This window comes from Oncorhynchus mykiss, chromosome 8 (genome assembly GCF_057628025.1).
Source record: "Oncorhynchus mykiss isolate SJ-2025 chromosome 8, ASM5762802v1, whole genome shotgun sequence".
Taxonomy (NCBI): Eukaryota; Metazoa; Chordata; class Actinopteri; order Salmoniformes; family Salmonidae; genus Oncorhynchus; species Oncorhynchus mykiss.
The window spans coordinates 18,296,574-18,316,714 of NC_143029.1; the positions used below are offsets into that span (position 1 = coordinate 18,296,574).

The following is a 20,141-nucleotide window of genomic DNA, read 5'->3' on the forward strand; positions in this document are numbered from 1 at the left end:
GCTCAAAATGCTATTTAACATTCAGAATGGTGTAAATTATTTAATTATCAGTATGATAATACACTTTAGGCCTAAATCCATACAATACAGCATATTTAACAGTAAAACTAAACCAACAGATAAGAGCGAAAGAGAGAGAGAGAGAGAGAGTGACTCAGTCTCACCAGATGAACTCTGTGTGCAGTGTGCACCATCTCTGTCCCTTCCCGGCCTGTCCTGGCCCCTCCAACACCCGGTTCTGATGGATCAGTTCAGCCAGCCAGTTCCCGCTGCCGTTCCTCATCACGTATCGGTCCAGGAACACCAGCTGGCTCTCAGGCCCGTAGAACCAATTGTAGTTGGAATCTGCTACGGCTACAGTCCTCTGGAACCCTGGTGAGATGGAACGGGCCAGGGCCAAGATCCATATGGATTATTTTACAGTTAAAATATAGGAGGAGGCAACTGCAATAGTGGCTTTTCATACTGGTTTGTTAGAGAAATATTGAATGTTATTATCATAAAACTCTTACAAATTTGAAGTGACCGCTACATACTGATCAGTCCAAGGTCCAGTTTGGTTGTACAAACAATATACCTTCTTATGATTCAATCTTGAGTAGTCTACAAAATGTAAGAAATATGGTACATGTTGTATACATATACAGTGCATTCAGAAACTATTCATACCCTTTGACTTTTTCCACATTTTGATGTGTTACAGCCTGAATTCAAAATTTATTAAATACTTTTTTCCCTCACCCATCTAGAGACAATACCCCAAAATGACAAGGTGAAAACATGTTTTTTGCTAAAGTATTGAAAATGAAATACAGTATCTCATTTACGTAAGTATTCACACCACTGAGTCAATACATGTTAGAATCACCATTGACAGTGATAACAGCTGAGTCTTTCTGGTTAAGTCTCTAAGAGCTTTCCACACTTGGTTTGTACAATATTTGCACATTATTATTTAAAAAATTCTTCAAACTGTGAAAACAGCCATTTTCAAGTCTTGCCATATATTTTCAAGCCGATTTAAGTCAAAACTGTAACTAGGCTACTCAGGAATAAGGACAATAACCAAAACACAAGACCAATTATAAAATAGGTGGTTCGAGCCCTGAATGCTGATTGGCTGACAGCCGTGGTATATCACGGGTATACCATGGGTATGATAGAGAGCTGTTCTTAGGCACGTAGCAATGTGGAGTTCCTGGACACAGCCCTTAGCCGTGGTATATTGGCCATATATCACAAACCCCTGAGGTGCCTTATTGCTATTATAAACTGGTTACCAATGTAATTAGAGCAGTAAAAATAAATGTTTTATCATACCGATGGTATACCCGTGATATACCACGGCTGTCAGCCAATCAGCATTCAGGGTTCGAACCACCCATTTTATAATTGGTCTTGTGTTACAGGTTATTGTCCTACTAAAAGGTGAATTTCATCTCCAAGTGTCTGGTGTCTGGTGGAAAGTAGATTTTGCCTGTGCTTTTTATCTCGGAAAACTCCTCAGTCCTTAACGATTACAAGCATACCCATAACATGATGCAGCCACCACTATGCTAAAAAATTTGGAGAGTGGTACTCAGTAATGTGTTGTATTGGATTTGCTCCAAACATAACACATTGTATTCAGGACAAAAAGTGAATTGCTTTGCCACATTAGTTTCAGTATTACTTTAGTGCCTTGTTGCAAACAGGATACATGTTTTGGAATATTTTTTATTCTGTACAGTTTTCCTTCTTTTCGCTCTATCAATTAGGTTAGTATTGTGGAGTAACTACAGCATTGTTGACCCATCCTCAGTTTTCTCCTATCACAGCCATTAAACTCTGTAACTGTTTTAAAGTCACCATTCGCCTCATGGTGAAATCCCTGAGTGGTTTCCTTCCTCTCCGGCAACTGAGTTAGGAAGGACGCCTGCATCTTTGCTGTCACGACTTCCGCCGAAGTCGGCCCTTCTCCTTGTTCGGGTGGTGTTCGGCGGTCGACGTCACCGGCTTTCTAGTCACCATCAATCCATGTTTCAGTTTCGTTTTGTTTTGTCTGTATTACACACACACCTGGTTTCTGTTACATATCACGTTCCTTATTTAACCCTCTGGCATACATTTCTGTTCTGTCCGTAATTGTTTATGTTGTTAGTGGTTGTGTTTTGTGCTAGTGTTTTTTGTATGTTCCTATTTGGAATTTTGCTTGATATTTTGAGTAAACTCAGTTATGTTAATACCTGTGTCCTGCGCCTGACTCCGCTATAACTCTGCACCCAATCGCTGACATTTGTATTGACTGGGTGTATTGATACACCATCCAAAGTGTCATTAATTACTTCACAGGCAGATGTGTCATTAATTACTCAAAGGAATATTCAATGTCTGCTTTTTTACCCATCTACCAACAGGTTCCCTTCTTTGCTAGGCACTGGAAAACCTCCCTGGTCTTTGTGGATGAATCTGGGTTTGAAATTCACTGCTCGACTAAGCGACCTTACAGATAATTGTATGTGTGTGGTACAGAGACCAGGTAGTTCTTCAAAAATCATGTTAACCACTATTATTGCTAAATGTTTACTCCTGAACTTATTTAGGCTTGCCATAACAAATTATGTTTTTAGAAATGTTTACAAATTAATAAAAAAATGAAAAGCTGAAATGTCTTGAGTCAATTAATATTCAAACTTTATGTGTAAGGACAGACTACAGGGAGTGAATGTTTAATAAATAATGTACATGAAACAAAACCCAGACAGCGTCTGGACAGGGAAAACATAACAACATTAATGCTGACACTGGGATCAAACCGAGAAACAGACAGATATAGGAGGGAGAATCAACAAAGGAATGGAGTCCAGGTGAGTACAAAGAAACTACAGGCCCTGTTGAAATTAGCATCTCCCTAGCTTTATTGCGGAAGCCATTTCCCCAAAACACACGGTTCCCATAAATTTAGCTTACTCTCAGGATCTAAGAAGAATCTCAGTTTGGCATTAAAAGGTATCTTAAAACCTAGCAACCAGTAGTAAATATTTAACCACAATAAATTGTTTATAAGTCAAAAACAACAACAGCAATAACCAAAATCAGACTGCACTGTCACACCCTGATCTGTTTCACCTGTCTTTTGCTTGTCTCCACCCCCTACCAGGTGTCTCCCAGTTATCTCCTGTGTATTTATACCTGTGTTTTCTGTTTGTCTGTGCCAGTTTGTCTTGTCTTGTCAGGTCTTACCAGCGTGTTTCCTGGTTCGCCTGCTCTCAACTTTGTTTTTCTAGTCTTCCCGGATCTGACCTATCTGCATGTCCTGAGCCTGCCTGCCGTTCTGTCCCTGTTTGACCCTGCCTTGGATTACGAACCTCGACCTGCCCTTTGCCTGCCCCTTTGTAAAATACTTTGGTGTAAAGTACTTAAAGTTGAAGTCGGAAGTTTACATACACTTAGGTTGGAGTCAGTAAACTCATTTTTCAACCACTCCACAAATTTATTGTGAACAGACTATAGTTTTGGCAAGTCGGTTAGGACATCTACTTTGTGCATGACACAAGTAATTTTTCCAATAATTGTTTCCAGACAGATTATTTCACTTATATTCACTGTATCACAATTCCAGTGGGTCAGAAGTTTACATACGTTAAGTTGTCTGTACCTTTACACAGCTTGGAAAATTCCATAAAATGCTTTACAAACTTCTGATAGGCTAATTGACATCATTTGAGTCAATTGGAGGTGTACCTGTGGATGTATTTCAAGGCCTACCTTCAAACTCGGTGCCTCTTTGCTTGACATCATGGGAAAATTAAAATAAATCAGACAAGACATTAGAAACAAATTGTGGACCTCCACAAATCTGGTTCATCCTTGGGAGCAATTTCAAAACACCCGAAGGTACCACGTTCATCAGTATTAACACCATGGGACCACGCAGACCTCAAACCGCTCAGGAAGGAGATGCGTTCTGTCTCCTAGAGATGAACGTACTTTGCGAAAAGTGCAAATCAATGTGCGAATCAAATCAATGTGCGAAAAGTGCAAATCAATACCAGAACAACAGCAAAGGACCTTGTGAAGATGCTGGAGGAAACAGGTACTAAAGTATCTCTATCCACAGTAAAACGAGTCCTATATCAACATAACTTGAAAGGCCGCTCAGCAAGGAAGAAGCCACTGCTCCAAAACCACCATAAAAAAGACAGACTACGGTTTGCAACTGCACATGGGGACAAAGATCGTACTTTTTGGAGAAATGTCATCTGGTCTGAAGAAACAAAAATAGAACTGTTTGGCCATAATGACCATCGTTATGTTTGGAGGAAAAAGGGGGAGGCTTGCAAACTGAATAACACCATCCCAACCGTGAAGCACGGGGGTGGCAGTATCATGTTGTGGGGGTGCTTTGCTGCAGGAGGGACTGGAGCACTTCACAAACTAGATGGCATCATGAGGTTGGAAAATTATGTGGATATATTGAAGCAACATCTCAAGACATCAGTTAAAGCTTGGTCACAAATGGGTCTTCCAAATGGTCAGTGACCCCAAGCATACTTCCAAAGTTGTTGCAAAATGCTTAAGGACAAAAAAGTCAAGGTATTGGAGTGGCCATCACAAAGCCCTGACCTCAATCCGATAGAAAATGTGTGGCCAGAACTGAAAAAGCGTGTGCGAGAAGGAGGCCTACAAACCTGATTCAGTTACACCAGCTCTGTCAGGAGGAATGGGCCAAAATTCACCCAACTAATTGTGGGAAGGTTGTGGAAGGCTACCTGAAACATTTGACCCAAGTTAAACAATTTAAAGTCTATGCTACCAAATACTAATTGAGTGTATATAAATGTCTGACCCATTGGGAATGTGATGAAAGAAATAAAATCTCAAATAAATAATGCTCTCTACTATTATGAGATGGCAGACGGCAGGGAGGTTGTTGCGGCAGGTGCTGCTTCTCCTCCAGATGCTCTTATTGTATCTAAAACATCAGGTGTACGCCGACCCCAGCTAAGTAACTCATGCAAAGATTTAAAGCGCAATTCTGTGTTTTATCTCCAGTACATTGCCATGATTGTCAGTCATGTAGCTGCTCTACTGATAATCTCAGTGCATCCTTGCTGGGATGACACAATCAATCTACTGCCAGAGAATATCAACACCAAACACATTGGTTCACCGTTCCACAGGAGCAGACAGTAAACAGCATACCATAATGTTCTGAATAATGGCCAAGTCTACCTCGCTCCCTATTCCACTGAACCGCTTAGGCGTAACAAACACAAGTCCAACATTTATCGGAAACTGTTAAACTACCTGTTACCTACCCTCCTGCTCTCCGGGGATGTGCAACTCAATCCTGGGCCTAACATCTCCGAGCCAGCGATACTCACCGGAGTGGAAAGCAGTGGATGGCCTTTGTCCAAGATGGACAAAGGGGGCGTTTTTGGGGCTGTGTTTCTGGACCTAGGAAGGCTTTTGATACTGTTAACCATGAGGTTCTCATCACAAAATTGTCCAAGTTCAACTTTCCCCCCGATGCCTTGAGATGGATGAAATCATACCTTGAAGGCAGAACTGTGTGTCAGAGTGAGCAATGAGCTGTCGCCCACTCTTAGTTATGATGTGGGCGTGCCCCAAGGGTCAATACTGGGGTCCCTCCTGTTCAGCCTATACATTAATGATCTGCCTTCTGTCTGTACTGGGTCTGAAGTTCAAATGTATGCAGATGATACAGTGATATATGCGCATGCAAAGAGCAAACAACAAGCTGCACAAGAACTCACTACTGTAATGGTCCAGGTTACAAAGTGGCTCAGTGACTTGTGTTTGAATCTCAATGTAAAAGAAACTGTCTGCATGCTCTTCACAAAGAGGGCAACCATTGCTACTGAGCCAGATGTCTATGTGTCAGGGGATAATCTCCAGGTGTTATCGGATTTTAAATACCTTGGCATCATACTTGATTCCAACCTCTTTTTTAAAAAGCAGGTGAAAAAGGTAATTCAAATAACCAAATTCAACCTAGCTAATTTCCGATTTATATGAAATTGTTAGACTACAGAGGTAGCAAAACTGTACTTCAAATCTATGATACTCCCCCACTTAACATACTGCTCGACTAGTTGGGCCAAAGCTTGCTGTACAACATTAAAACCCATTCAGTCTGTCTACAAACAGGCTCTCAAAGTGCTTGATAGAAAGCCATCACGGGTTATCCTCAGAAAACATGAGCTCCTGAGTTAGGAAAATCTTGTGCAATACACCGACGCATGTCTTGTATTCAAGATCCTAAATGACCTGGCTCCCCCTCCACTCAGCACTTTTGTTAAACAGAAAACCCAAACATATGGCAGCAGATCCACAAGGTCTGCCATGAGAGGTGACTGTATATTTCCCTTAATTATGGAAAAGCACCTTTAGTCAATCTGCTTTCTCTGTGAGAGCTTCCCATGTCTGGAACACACTGCCACCAGACACACATAACTGCACCACCTATCACACTGTCACAAAAAACAGACAGGGCCAATCAGATTTGTGAACAAATAACATGCAGACAGGGCCAATCAGATTTGTGAACAAAAAACATGCAGACAGGGCCAATCAGATTTGTGAACAGAAAACATGCAGACAGGGCCAATCAGATTTGTGAACAAAAAACATGCAGACAGGGCCAATCAGATTTGTGAACAAAAAAACATGCAGACAGGGCCAATTAGATTTGTGAACAAAAAACATGCAGACAGGGCCAATTAGATTTGTGAACAAAAAACATGCAGATAGGGTCAATCAGATTTGTGAACAAAAAACATGCAGCATCACAAAAAAACATGCAGACAAGGCCAATCAGATTTGTGAACATAATCCCTAGCTGTGTATTGCCGCTTTCCATGTTGTTTGTAGCTTGTGAGGTGTGGAAACACTTTGTTGCTTTTATGGATTTTTGTGCTATGTTGCTCTGTCTACATGCTATGTCTTGCTTGTCCTATGTTGCTCTGTGTGTGCTCACTGCTCATTGATTGTAATTGTTTTAATAACCTGCCCAGGGACTGTGGTTGAAAATTGGCCGGCTGGCTAAAACCGGCACGTTTACTGAAACGTTGATTAATGTGCATTGTCCGTGTAAAAATGAAAATAAACTCAAACTCAAACATTTCACATTTTTAAAATAAAGTGGTGATCCTAACTGACCTAAAACAGGGAATATTTACTAGGATTAAATGTCAGGAATTGTGAAAAACTGAGTTTAAATGTATTTGGCTAAGGTGTATGTAAACTTCCGACTTCAACTGTAAGTACAAAGTACAAAACATAAGTCGTTTTTTGAGGTATCTTTACTTTACTATTTATATTTTTAACAGCTTTTAATTTTACTTCACTACATTCCTAAAGAAAATAATTAACTTTTTACTCCATACATTTTCCCTGACACCCAAAAGTACTCGTTACATTTTGAATGCTTAACAGGACAGAAAAGGTCCAATTCACGCACTTATCAAGAGAACATCCCTGGTCATCCCTACTGCCTCTGATTTGGCGGACTCACTTAACACAAATGCTTCATTTGTAAATTATGTCTGATTGTTGGAGTGTGCCCCTGACTATCCGTAATTTTAAAAAACAAGAAAATTGTGCCGTCTGGTTTGCCATACAGTGCCTTGCGAAAGTATTCGGCCCCCTTGAACTTTGCGACCTTTTGCCACATTTCAGGCTTCAAACATAAAGATATAAAACTGTATTTTTTTGTGAAGAATCAACAACAAGTGGGAAACAATCATGAAGTGGAACGACATTTATTGGATATTTCAAACTTTTTTAACAAATCAAAAACTGAAAAATTGGGCGTGCAAAATTATTCAGCCCCTTTACTTTCAGTGCAGCAAACTCTCTCCAGAAGTGCAGTGAGGATCTCTGAATGATCCAATGTTGACCTAAATGACTAATGATGATAAATACAATCCACCTGTGTGTAATCAAGTCTCCGTATAAATGCACCTGCACTGTGATAGTCTCAGAGGTCCGTTAAAAGCGCAGAGAGCATCATGAAGAACAAGGAACACACCAGGCAGGTCCGAGATACTGTTGTGAAGAAGTTTAAAGCCGGATTTGGATACAAAAAGATTTCCCAAGCTTTAAACATCCCAAGGAGCACTGTGCAAGCGATAATATTGAAATGGAAGGAGTATCAGACCACTGCAAATCTACCAAGACCTGGCCGTCCCTCTAAACTTTCAGCTCATACAAGGAGAAGACTGATCAGAGATGCAGCCAAGAGGCCCATGATCACTCTGGATGAACTGCAGAGATCTACAGCTGAGGTGGGAGACTCTGTCCATAGGACAACAATCAGTCGTATATTGCACAAATCTGGCCTTTATGGAAGAGTGGCAAGAAGAATGCCATTTCTTAAAGATATCCATAAAAAGTGTCGTTTAAAGTTTGCCACAAGCCACCTGGGAGACACACCAAACATGTGGAAGAAGGTGCTCTGGTCAGATGAAACCAAAATTGAACTTTTTGGCAACAATGCAAAACGTTATGTTTGGCGTAAAAGCAACACAGCTGAACACACCATCCCCACTGTCAAACATGGTGGTGGCAGCATCATGGTTTGGGCCTGCTTTTCTTCAGCAGGGACAGGGAAGATGGTTAAAATTGATGGGAAGATGGATGGAGCCAAATACAGGACCATTCTGGAAGAAACCCTGATGGAGTCTGCAAAAGACCTGAGACTGGGACGGAGATTTGTCTTCCAACAAGACAATGATCCAAAACATAAAGCAAAATCTACAATGGAATGGTTCAAAAATAAACATATCCAGGTGTTAGAATGGCCAAGTCAAAGTCCAGACCTGAATCCAATCGAGAATCTGTGGAAAGAACTGAAAACTGCTGTTCACAAATGCTCTCCATCCAACCTCACTGAGCTCGAGCTGTTTTGCAAAGAGGAATGGGAAAAAATGTCAGTCTCTCGATGTGCAAAACTGATAGAGACATACCCCAAGCGACTTACAGCTGTAATCGCAGCAAAAGGTGGCGCTACAAAGTATTAACTTAAGGGGGCTGAATAATTTTGCACGCCCAATTTTTCAGTTTTTGATTTGTTAAAAAAGTTTGAAATATCCAATAAATGTCGTTCCACTTCATGATTGTGTCCCACTTGTTGTTGATTCTTCACAAAAAAATACAGTTTTATATCTTTATGTTTGAAGCCTGAAATGTGGCAAAAGGCCGCAAAGTTCAAGGGGGCCGAATACTTTCGCAAGGCACTGTATATAAGGAATTTTACTTTTGATATTTAAGTATATCTTTGAAATTCCATTTACTTTTGATACTTAAGTATATTTAAAATCAAATACCTTTAGACTTTTACTCAAGTAGTATTTTACTGGGTGACTTTCACTTTTACTTTAGTAATTTTCTGTTAAGGTATCTATACTTTTACTCAAGTATGATAATTGGGTACTTTTTCTACCACTGGTAAAATAAATATTCTGAGTATGGAACTATCCGCCTCCTGTGTCTGCATCTGGGTCACATCCTGAGCTGTGATAGTGCACAAGCGGTGTGATTCTAGGTGTGTGTGTTTCCCATTCTGAAATACCGTCTGTTTACAACATTCCTGCCGTGATGCAAAGCTAGATCTTTTACAAACAAATGCCCCATGCCGAATATTGTGGGAGTCCAAATCTAGATCTCCTACAGCTGCTCAGCCCCAGTCAATACAATACAATACAAAGTGTTGGGAAGAGGCCCTTCCTCCAGCACTGCCCTCCCCCTGACTTTCAGACAGTCAGCCAGAAAAGGAGAGGAGAGCAGAGGAGAGCGATCAGCACAGCTCTGATAGACCTCCAGGAAGCTATTAAGTGCACGCATGCATATCCCATATCAGGACAAATGAGTAGTTACACTCTCTAACATGGTGGTAATGCACTCAGGGGGTTTCATACCTGATCTACTTAGAACTTGGGAAACATTGCCAAGAAGGACGCTGGCTGGATGCAGGGCCAGGGTGGGTGCCTCAGCAGTTCACTAAGGCATTTATGAACACTTATTCACAGATTGTTGACTGGCACTGTATTTCCTTTAAAAATGGTCTTGCTCCCTATACAATATCCATATGACCTTTTAATATATCACGTGATATCTAGACTGCACAGTTAGATGTAAAAAGTCAATAGAACCAAGCAACTTCTGCAAAGGGAAACATTAATTATGTTCTATGCAATTTAATGGCAGAGCAGAGCAGAGTATACAACATCAATTGTTGTATTACCTGGCAGGATGGTCCTGTACATGAATGCAAAGTGTTTGTGGAGCCAGGGGTGGTCGAAGTGGCTGATGGAGAAGTGTCTCTGCACCAGGAATATGTACTGGAATAGAGAGCGGGTGGTGTAGGTCCCGTAGGCCACGCCCTCATACAGCGAGCCGTCCGTCACATCCTGGAGGAGCACCATAGACTTCTCCATGATGGCCAGAACCTGCTTAGTCCACAGGTAGGCCTCCTGCAGATAACCTGGAACAGAACAGAGGAGAAACCAGGGTCAGCTTAGTGGGTTTGAGATAGATTACTGTCAGCCACCTAAAGTGTTTGTTGTCATGACTTTAACTAAGTAACTAGGTGTAATATGTGGTCTAAAGTGAGGTACTGTAGTTGTAAATGCAGTTAAAGCTACTCAGTCATTTAAAATTCAGATTTCTTAATTTCCAGGGACTTCATACTCACGTTATATGGAAAGCATGATACTACCATACCAGACTAATGTATAGCCTCTCTCTCTCTCTCTCTCTCTCTCTCTCTCTCCTGCTCTCTCTCGCTCTCTGGATCACACACAGAGTTTACTATGAGAAGAAGTGACCACATAAACACTCCAGCCACACTTCATTGAGGAATCCCAGTCCTTCACTGGTGCCTGGCAGCTACCTAGTGGACTGGCTCCAGCCACCCACTCACCGGTGCCCACAGCCCAGCCCCTGAGCCGGAGTCCACCCTTGTGTTTGGTTTGGGCTAGCAGATCAGTGGCCTACACAGAGCAGGTATTTACCATTAAACAGGAACTGCAGGCACACAAAGACCACATTTACACAAACAGCATCTCACTACACTAATGCCCACACTCCGGTTCCATACTCTCAAGTCCACACACTGTTTGGACGGTTCTGCATTTTCCATTTTTAGACAAGGGCATCATGTAGGAATTAATGAACCAACATTTTTTATATAATTACAATAGAATATAAAAAGTACATAGAAAAGAATAGAAAAAATACATAGAATTAAATCAAGTCAGGGGAATACCCAAACTAATCTGATTAATTTTATAAAGTCAAAAGATCCAATAATCTTAATGACCAGTAAGAAATTCTACCACCCATGGCTCAATCACATCACGTACAGTAACACTGTGCTCTAGCCATGACCTCCACAATCGATCTGGAGCCTAATGATGTGCCTCAGTTTACCTAATGACTGGCTGAGTGGATAATGCTGCTGTCATGCTGGGGCCTTATCTATGGCTTCTCTTCAGCCATGCTGTTAGTGATGTTACTGGCTCTGGAGCTCTGGAGCCCTCATCAGTACACATTAGTTTCCCACACCATGACGCTGTGGTTCGCAGGAATGTGGGAGGTCAAGGGATTTACTATTTATATGGTGCCATTTGACTTGCCTTCTACTCCTTTGAGTTTTTAAAAAACTAATTATGATTTGATGAGCCATTAAAAGAGAAGTTCTCTTTTTTTACAACCAAATCTCTATTTTTGATTTAAATGGCATGTTCTAGAAGGGTCCAAACACCTATTTTGTGATTTGACATGTTTTAGAGAAACTTACCCCAAACAGCAAATCACTTCCTCATCCTCATTGTGTAGTATGGGGGCCCTAAAAAACATGAATAAAATAAAAAATAAAACACCTCAAAACGTCCTTTTAGAAACAGAAAAGCTTTGTGATGCAGGTCTTTAGATGTTGTGCACATGAAGTTGTGTCATTCTGAACTTTATCCGCAACGTTATATGCCCTTTCCCGCAACTCGAGCCGTCTCGAGCGGTTCCATTTTCTGTGTAGCCTGCTCCTATAGGTAACTGCCGAAATAAAGGAAACACCAACATATAGCGTCTTAATAAGGTGTTGGGCCACCACATGCAAGAACAGCTTCAATGCACCTTGGCATAGATTCTACAAGTGTCTGGAACTTCCTGTGTGGATGCTTTCAATATACTTTGTATCACTCGTTTACTCAAGTGTTTCTTATCTTTTGGCAGTTACCTGTAAAATGGACGGAGATGTATCGCTCGAGACACAACAAAATGGAAAATAACGTTGCGGATAAAGTTTGGAATTACATAATTTAATGTGTATAACATCCAAAGACTTACATCACAATACTGAGAGCTTTGCCAATTCTAAAAGGATGTATTTGGGTGGTTTTTTGGAGCCTTGTTGGGGGATTTGCTGTTCGTGGAAAGTTTCTCTAAATTTGTGAAATCACAAAAAAGGTGTCTGGACCCAGTTGAGGAAAATTCCTGAAGCCTCTTGTTTCATTTCTAAGAATGAACAAAGAATGATTTCTAAGAATGAAATAACCAAATATGACATAGGTTAAATGCAATAATAGTAGGCTGACAAGAGTTTCTGCTTCATTTATTGACATGATGCCAATCAAGTGGGTTTAGATTATACAAGGCGGGAGAATCAACAAGTCTAGACAATTGCTTAAAGCTGAGAGTATTGGCAAAATCATTTTCCATACTGTACCCACCAGGCAAAGACGGCAGATCTACAGTACCAGTCAAAAGTTTGGACACACCTACTAAAAACTAAGCTTTTCCTTTATTTTTCAATTTTATACATTGTAGAATAATAGTGAAGACATCATAACTATGAAATAACACATATGGAATCATGTAGTAATCAAAAAAGTTTTTAACGAATCAAAATATATTTTAGATTTTAGACACTTCAAAGTAGCCAGCCTTTGTCTTGATGAAAGCCATGCTGGTTAAGTGTGCCTTGAATTCTAAATAAATCACAGACAGTGTCACCAGCAAAGCACTCCCACACCATCACACCTCCTCTTTGAAGCTTCAAGGTGGGAACAACACATCCGGATATCATCCGTCACCTACTCTGCGTCACCTACTCTGCGTCACAAAGACACAGCGGTTTGAACCAAAAATCTCAAATCTGGACTCATCAGACCAAAGGACAGATTTCCACCCGTCTAATCTCTATTGTTTGTGTTTTTTTGGCCCAAGCAAGTCTCTTCTTCTTATTGGTGTCCTTTAGTAGTGGTTTCTTTGCAGCAATTCGACCATTAAGACCTGATTCACGCAGTCTCCTCTGAACAGTTGATGTTGAGACGTGGCTGTTACTTGAACTATGTGAAGCATTTATTTGGGCTGCAATTTTTGAGGCTGGTAACTCTAATGAACTTATCCTCTGCAGCAGAGGTAACTCTGGGTCTTCCTTTCCTGTGGCGGTCTTCATGAGAGCCAGTTTCATCATAGCGCTTGATGGTTTTTAAGACTGCACTAGAAGAAACTTTCAAAGTTCTTGACATTTTCTGGATTGACTGACCTCCATGTCTTAGGGTTTGATGGACTGTCATTTCTCTTCACTTATTTGAGCTGTTCTTGCCATAATATGGACTTGGTATTTTTCCAAATAGGGCTATCTTCTGTATACCACCACTGCCTTGTCACACAACACAACTGATTGGCTCAAACTCATTGAGAAATTCCATAAATTAACTTTTAACAAGGCACACCTGTTAATTGAAATGCATTCCAAGTGACTACCTCATGAAGCTGGTTGAGAGAATGCCAAGAGTGTGCAAAGCTGTCATCAAGGCAAAGGGTGGCTACTTTGAAGAATCTCAAATATAAAATATATAGTAAAAATTGTTAAAATAAAGAAAAACCCTTGAATGAGTAGTTGTGTCCAACCTTTTGACTGGTACTTTACATACAATTTTATTTGACATCTGATAAAGTTCTCAACAAACTGTCAAAATGTAAACCAACCCTGTTGTTAATTCGTGTTTGAATATGATGTAAATTACATTGAAATAATGAGGGAACTAGGTCGACTCAACCCATTTTGCCCATAGGTCATACAGTACGTGTAAAATAGACACTTTTTGACAAATCAATCAAGTGTTCATGTATAACAGATTTTGTTTAAGGAAGCAACACAATGTAGTCTGATTGTGGCTATGACTTTGAATGTCTCCCAGAGTCCCAACTTTCTACACTAAATAATACAACTTGAGCACCTGGTGGCCGTAGCAGACAGGTGGATGATCCAGGTCTTAGGGTGAAATCCTGATGGTTAAGTACTGATGAACCCATGGTAAACTACTGCACACATGGCTGTCCAATTAGGATCCCAGCAAGGCAGACCAGCCGCCAAGCGTCAACATGCAGACACCGGAATCCAGAATGCACTGATCCCATATCAGTTGCTGTCCTGCGATCTAGTCATCTGATCCACTCTCTCCCCGTGACTCACCCTTTGGATAGAGCCCATACAATATCCCTTCTGATGATAAGACTATAGCGTACACAGTAGCTATATGCTGAGATTAACTTTCTCATAGAGGTCTTAAGAGGTTTTATGCTTTGGACAGATATGTCTTCCTTTATTTCCAACAGATGGAGCCTATCCCTTCCTTATAAATAAATGCTTCAAATGGGCTTTTTACGTCCCCTATAAAATAATACACATATTTTAAAGAGAGGTGCTGTATTCTTTCATAAATCTCAGTACTATAGACATGTGCAATACAATGGCTCTGAATGAAATGTGACATGAAGCCAATGTTTGCTAGGATTGATTTCTGGCAGAACCTTAGTGGCAAAGTTCCATTTCTTCACTGGGTTCTTGATAGAATAATATTTGCCTGTAATGTCATACTTTTGCACAGGATATGAATGATAAATTCATGACAAAGGAATGCAGGAAGTGAATATGCACACAGTAAAATAATTATGCCAGAGTTAGGCCCCTAAATAAACTGGTCCAAGAATGAGCAAGGTAACGGTTTTCTGCATTTTCTCAATCTGCTATACCCTATGCAAAAACTGTTAGTTAGTTAAGCTACCTTTTAACAATTTGCAGCTGATCAAAAACATACAGGTGCAAAGTCAGCTTTAACCATTTATACAGTCAGTACATAGACCCCAGGCCATGACCAAATTACGTTTATCTCCAAGGTAACAGAAGAGTTAACAACCAAAGCTGCTGGACCAAACTCGGTTTTTCCTGGACTTGAAACAAAAAAGCTGATTCAAAACAAAAGGGGTACTATAATTATCCAGTCTGCACCCCCCCCCCCCTCTCTCTCTCCTGCCCCCCCCCTTTTTTTTCAACCCTCTGCTCAGTATCATAAACCAGACTCCAAGAAAAAGCACGATGACCACAGTAATCTCCATAAACCTGCTGTCATTTAGTTTACATCAACTCTCATTCACACATCCCTTGTAAACAAACCAATATATACCATAGCACTGCTGGGAACAACAAGAACAACTTCACCTTCCTTTGGCCTCTCTGCCTCTGCCTGAAACACCCAATAAAACACAACCAGGAAATTGAAAGCAAAACAATAGAAGGAACAGTTCTGAAATGAGCAGGACATAATAAGGCCCCTTTTTCAGGCTTATGTTCCTTCCTTAAGTCTCTACTAAGAGAAACACTGGGAAAAGGTCAATCCAGAATGTTATGGAATCGTGTGGAGAGTCTCCGCTGGAGAAACAATTATGAGGGATTAAGTGCAGCTATGGAGAATAAACCCGGGCTCACTGAATGGAAATTCCAGCCCAGAATGTTTGACTAACTCAGGATGTGACACAAGTTAACAAGAAGAGGCCACAGTATTCCAGGAACATGAATAGACTAAGTAGAAACTGACCAATCTACTGGATCTACACTGAGTGTACAAAACATGCTCTTTCCATGACATAGACTGACCAGGTGAATCCAGATGAGAGCTATGATCCCTTAATGATGTCACTTGCTATATCCTCTCCAATCAGTTTAGATGAAGGGGAGGAGACAGGTTAATTAAGTATTTTTAAGCCTTGAGACAATTGAGACATGGATTTAAGTGCCTTTGAACGGGGTATTGTAGTAGCTGCCCGAAATATTGGTTTGAGTGGGTCATGAACTGCATCGCTGCTGGGTTTCTCACACTCAACAGTTTCCTGTGTGTATCAAGAATGATCCACCACCAAAATGACATGATCTAGTTTACAGAGTAAAAACTGTAGGAACCCTCTGAGAGCTGATGATGTAATAATACATTTGTTTGTGTTTATCTGCACACACACACACGTTCACAGTGTATGGACCAGATGTACTCACCCTGGGCCATGTAGACCAGGCTGCCAGTGAGGAGAGCCACACAGTTGGTGGGCTGGTGGTTGTGCAGGTACTGGAAGCCCCAGCCGCGGATGTAGGACTTCTCATACATGAAGCGCGTAGCATTACCGATCACCCGCAGGAAGTGCTCCTGCTGCACCTTGCTCAGGTACTCATACAGGAAGTCATAGGCTGTAGCGAAGCCAACCAGAGAGTGGGCTACAGGAACCTCATCCCAAGGAGCATCTTTAACCAACCTGCAACACACAGAAAATGATTGATGAGTATAGTCCTCTGTGATAAATACGGATTTATATTGTGCCATTTCCTAACTTTGAAAGACTTAATACAATATGTAGTATCCTTACGAATAGTCTTGAATTAATTTTGCATTCCTTTTTCACTCGAGCCCAAGGAAGGCAGCTAGAGCTTTCTCTTTTTTTAAAACAACTAATTGACCGACATCTGTTCAATTATTTGAATTTCTATTTCGTTCATTTTTTTTTCTGTGAGTGCAATGAGCAGTTTCTCAGGAGATAAATCAGATCAAGCTCGAACTGAGCAATGTAGGAGGCTTTCCAAAATGCCAATATTCTACAAAGTTTAGTGTAGAAAACATATTAATTAACTAACGGGGAATTTCTTGTCCCTATAATCCATTGTGCACCTACTTGTCTAAGCTAAGACTGATATTTATTATTCAGCAGTCATAAAAGTATGCCTTATTTACTTTGAAAAACTACCAAAATAGTGACTTTGTCAGACAGCAGCTCTATAGAGATGATGACTTGGAATTAAATAATAAAGTCATCAAATAGGCCTGAAAAAAATGTAATATACACAACAACTGAAATATTTGATTAAAGTGTGAATAAAGGATGGTTAAGTGATAAGCAGTAATGTGCAGTCACTACCATCATGGCATATGAAAAGTTTTATTATCTGTTGTTACAGCATTCAACTCACATAAAGCATAGTGCACTTAATGTCTAAAAACATGATCGAAAACAAAATCGAAAACCGTGATTATTTTTTAATCGAACCAAAACCAAACTGACCTCAAAACAAACTATTCGCTCAGTACTATAAGCTACAATAAAAACAGAAAATGTTAACTACATATTCTTGTAAGTTAAATGTCATCGAAAGTGTAGACTTTAACTTATTTTTTCTGATTTGGCAAAGATCTAAATAACTTTCAGTTCTCTTTACCAAAAACATGCAAAACAGCATCTTCACACATGCTTAAAAGTCCAACAACATATACTGCCTTTTAAAGTGATATATAGTGCACTATGTGCAATTTCAAAGGTAGCTGGCACCTCATACATTTTGAATGCTGACTGAATTGTTTTTTAAGAGCTACTAATTGTGAAATTGGCAAATTAGTCCTTACCCATGCGTTAATGTCATATAACACCTGCTAAGAGGTGTTAAAAAGGTCTTAAAAAGCTCTCTCTGTGTAATTATAGTAAAAATGACAGTAAAATGTGGCAGTAAAATAAAAATCCAATAAGGAAATTGTATTTTGAGCAGTTACCATTAAAGTGCATGCCATGTGCATGCACATTTTCATCCCCATCTTGACAATCATTCTTCTCAGAACATATAAAAGACATACTGTAGGTAGAAATACGTTCCACTCATCACATGGACCCATACACTTTACTCCGTGCCAAATATCAAAGAAGCTGCCTTACTTTAAAATGTGATTTTTTTTATCCCAGCTCAGATGTGGCAGGGCTTGCAAACTATTACGGACTACAAAGGAAGACCCAGCCGCGAGATGCCCAGTGAGTCAATCCTACCAGACGGGCTAAAGGCCTTTTGTGCTCGCTTTGAGGCACGCAACACTGAAGCATGCATGAGAGCACCAGCTGTTCTGGACGACTGTGTGATCACTCTCTCCGTAGCCGATGTGAGCAAGACCTTTAAACAGGTCAACATTCACAAGGCCGCGGGGCCAGACATATTACCAGGACGTGTACTCAGAGCATGCGTGGACCAACTGACAAGTGTCTTAAACTGACATTTTCAACCTCTCCCTCTCCGAGTCTGTAATACCTACATGTTTCAAACAGACCACCATAGTTAACCTGCCTAAATGATTACCGCCCTGTAACTCTCACTTCTTTGCTTTAAAAGACTGGTCATGGCTCACATCAACACCATCATCCCGGAAACCCTAGACCCACTACAATTCATATCCCGCCTCAACAGATCCACAGATGATGCAATCTCAATCGCACTTCTCACGTTGGAACACCTACGTGAGAATGCTGTTCACTGACTACAGCTCAGCATTCAACACCATAGTGCCCACAAAGCTAAGGACCCTGGGATTAAACACCTCCCTCTTCAACTGGATCCTGGTCTTCCTGACGGGTCGCCCCTAGGTGGTAAGGGTAGGCAACAACACATTTGCCACGCTGATCCTCAACACGGGGGCCTGTCAGAGCTACCCTCCTGTATTCCCTGTTCACCCACGACTGTGTGGCCAATCCTGATCACCGACAACGATGAGACAGCCTATAGGGAGGAGGTCAGAGACCTGGCAGTGTGGTACCAGGACAACAACCTCTCCCTCAACATGAGTAAGACAAAGGAGCTGATCGTGGACTACAGGAAAAGGAGAGCCAAACAGGCCCCCATTAACAGGGCTGTAGTGGAGCGGGTCGAGAGATTCAAGTTCCTTGGTGTCCACATCACCAACAAACTATCATGGTCCAAACACACCAAAACAGTTGTGAAGAGGGCACGACAATGCCTATTCTCCCTCAGTAGACTGAAAAGATTTGGCTTGGGTCCCCAGATCCTCAAAAAGTTATACAGCTGCACCGTCGAGACCATCCTGACTGGTTGCATCACCGCCTGGTATGGCAACTGCTCGGCATCTGACTGTAAGGCGCTACAGAGGGTAGTGTGTATGGGCCAGTACATCACAGCCATCCAGGACCTATTTACTAGGCGGAGTCCCAGGAAGGCCCAAAAAATTGTCAAAGACTCCAGTCACCCAAGTCATACACTGCTCTCTCTGCTACCTCTTGCCATTACCTCGACTGACCTGTACCCCCTCACATTACCTCAGTACCGGTACCCCCTGTATTATTTTATTTTATAGTTATTTTATTGTGTTACTTTTTATATTTGTTTAAACTTTAATTAGTAAATATTATCTAAACTCTATTTCTTGAACTGCATTGTCGGTTAAGGGCTTGTAAGTAAGCATTTCACGGTAAGGTTGTTGTATTCAGCGCATGTGACAAATACAATTTTATTTTATTTTATTCACACATATCAAAGATATGCAGCTACCCTCTGGCAGCATTTTTTCAATTTTATGTAACTAATACATTATTTCCACCTGTCAACGAGCTGTGTAGAAGCTAAATGAATGTGCCTTCTACATGGGTAGAAATTAATTTGAATAAAAGGGGCACTTGATTTTTTGACTAGTTAAAATGTTTTACTTTGGTTCACAAACCAAGTTTAATGCACTGTTAAAGTATTTAGAATGAGTACTGCTGTACTGTACTGTATATTACATTACGCCAAAGCACACAAGACGTCTCTTCTGTGTGTTTACACATGGAGTGTCTTAAAACAAACCAGGGACCAGAGTACGCCACAAGCTGGAGTTTACAGGTCGGGAATATGGTTCTCCTCGACAAGTTGTCGGAGCCACTTTTAAGGATCCCTGTGAGATTCAGAAACTATAGTAAATGTGTGGCTGAGGAGAGTGCTCACATTGTGGTTCAACTGGGAAAATGTGCTCAGTGGGTTTTCATTTGTTAACTTGTGCCAC

General features: G+C 40.8%; 1 protein-coding gene across 1 annotated transcript in view; it reads right to left on the bottom strand.

The window, feature by feature from the left end:
* LOC110529514 (dermatan-sulfate epimerase) overlaps positions 1–20,141 on the bottom strand; it is a 31,113-nt gene that overhangs the window by 5,895 nt on the left and 5,077 nt on the right. Inside the window, exons 3-5 of the mRNA XM_021611758.3 lie at positions 16,340–16,593; positions 10,250–10,489; positions 165–372 (exon numbers count right to left, since the gene is read on the bottom strand). Coding sequence (XP_021467433.3) covers positions 165–372; positions 10,250–10,489; positions 16,340–16,593 — 702 coding nt within the window. The remainder of the gene's footprint in view (positions 1–164; positions 373–10,249; positions 10,490–16,339; positions 16,594–20,141) is intronic.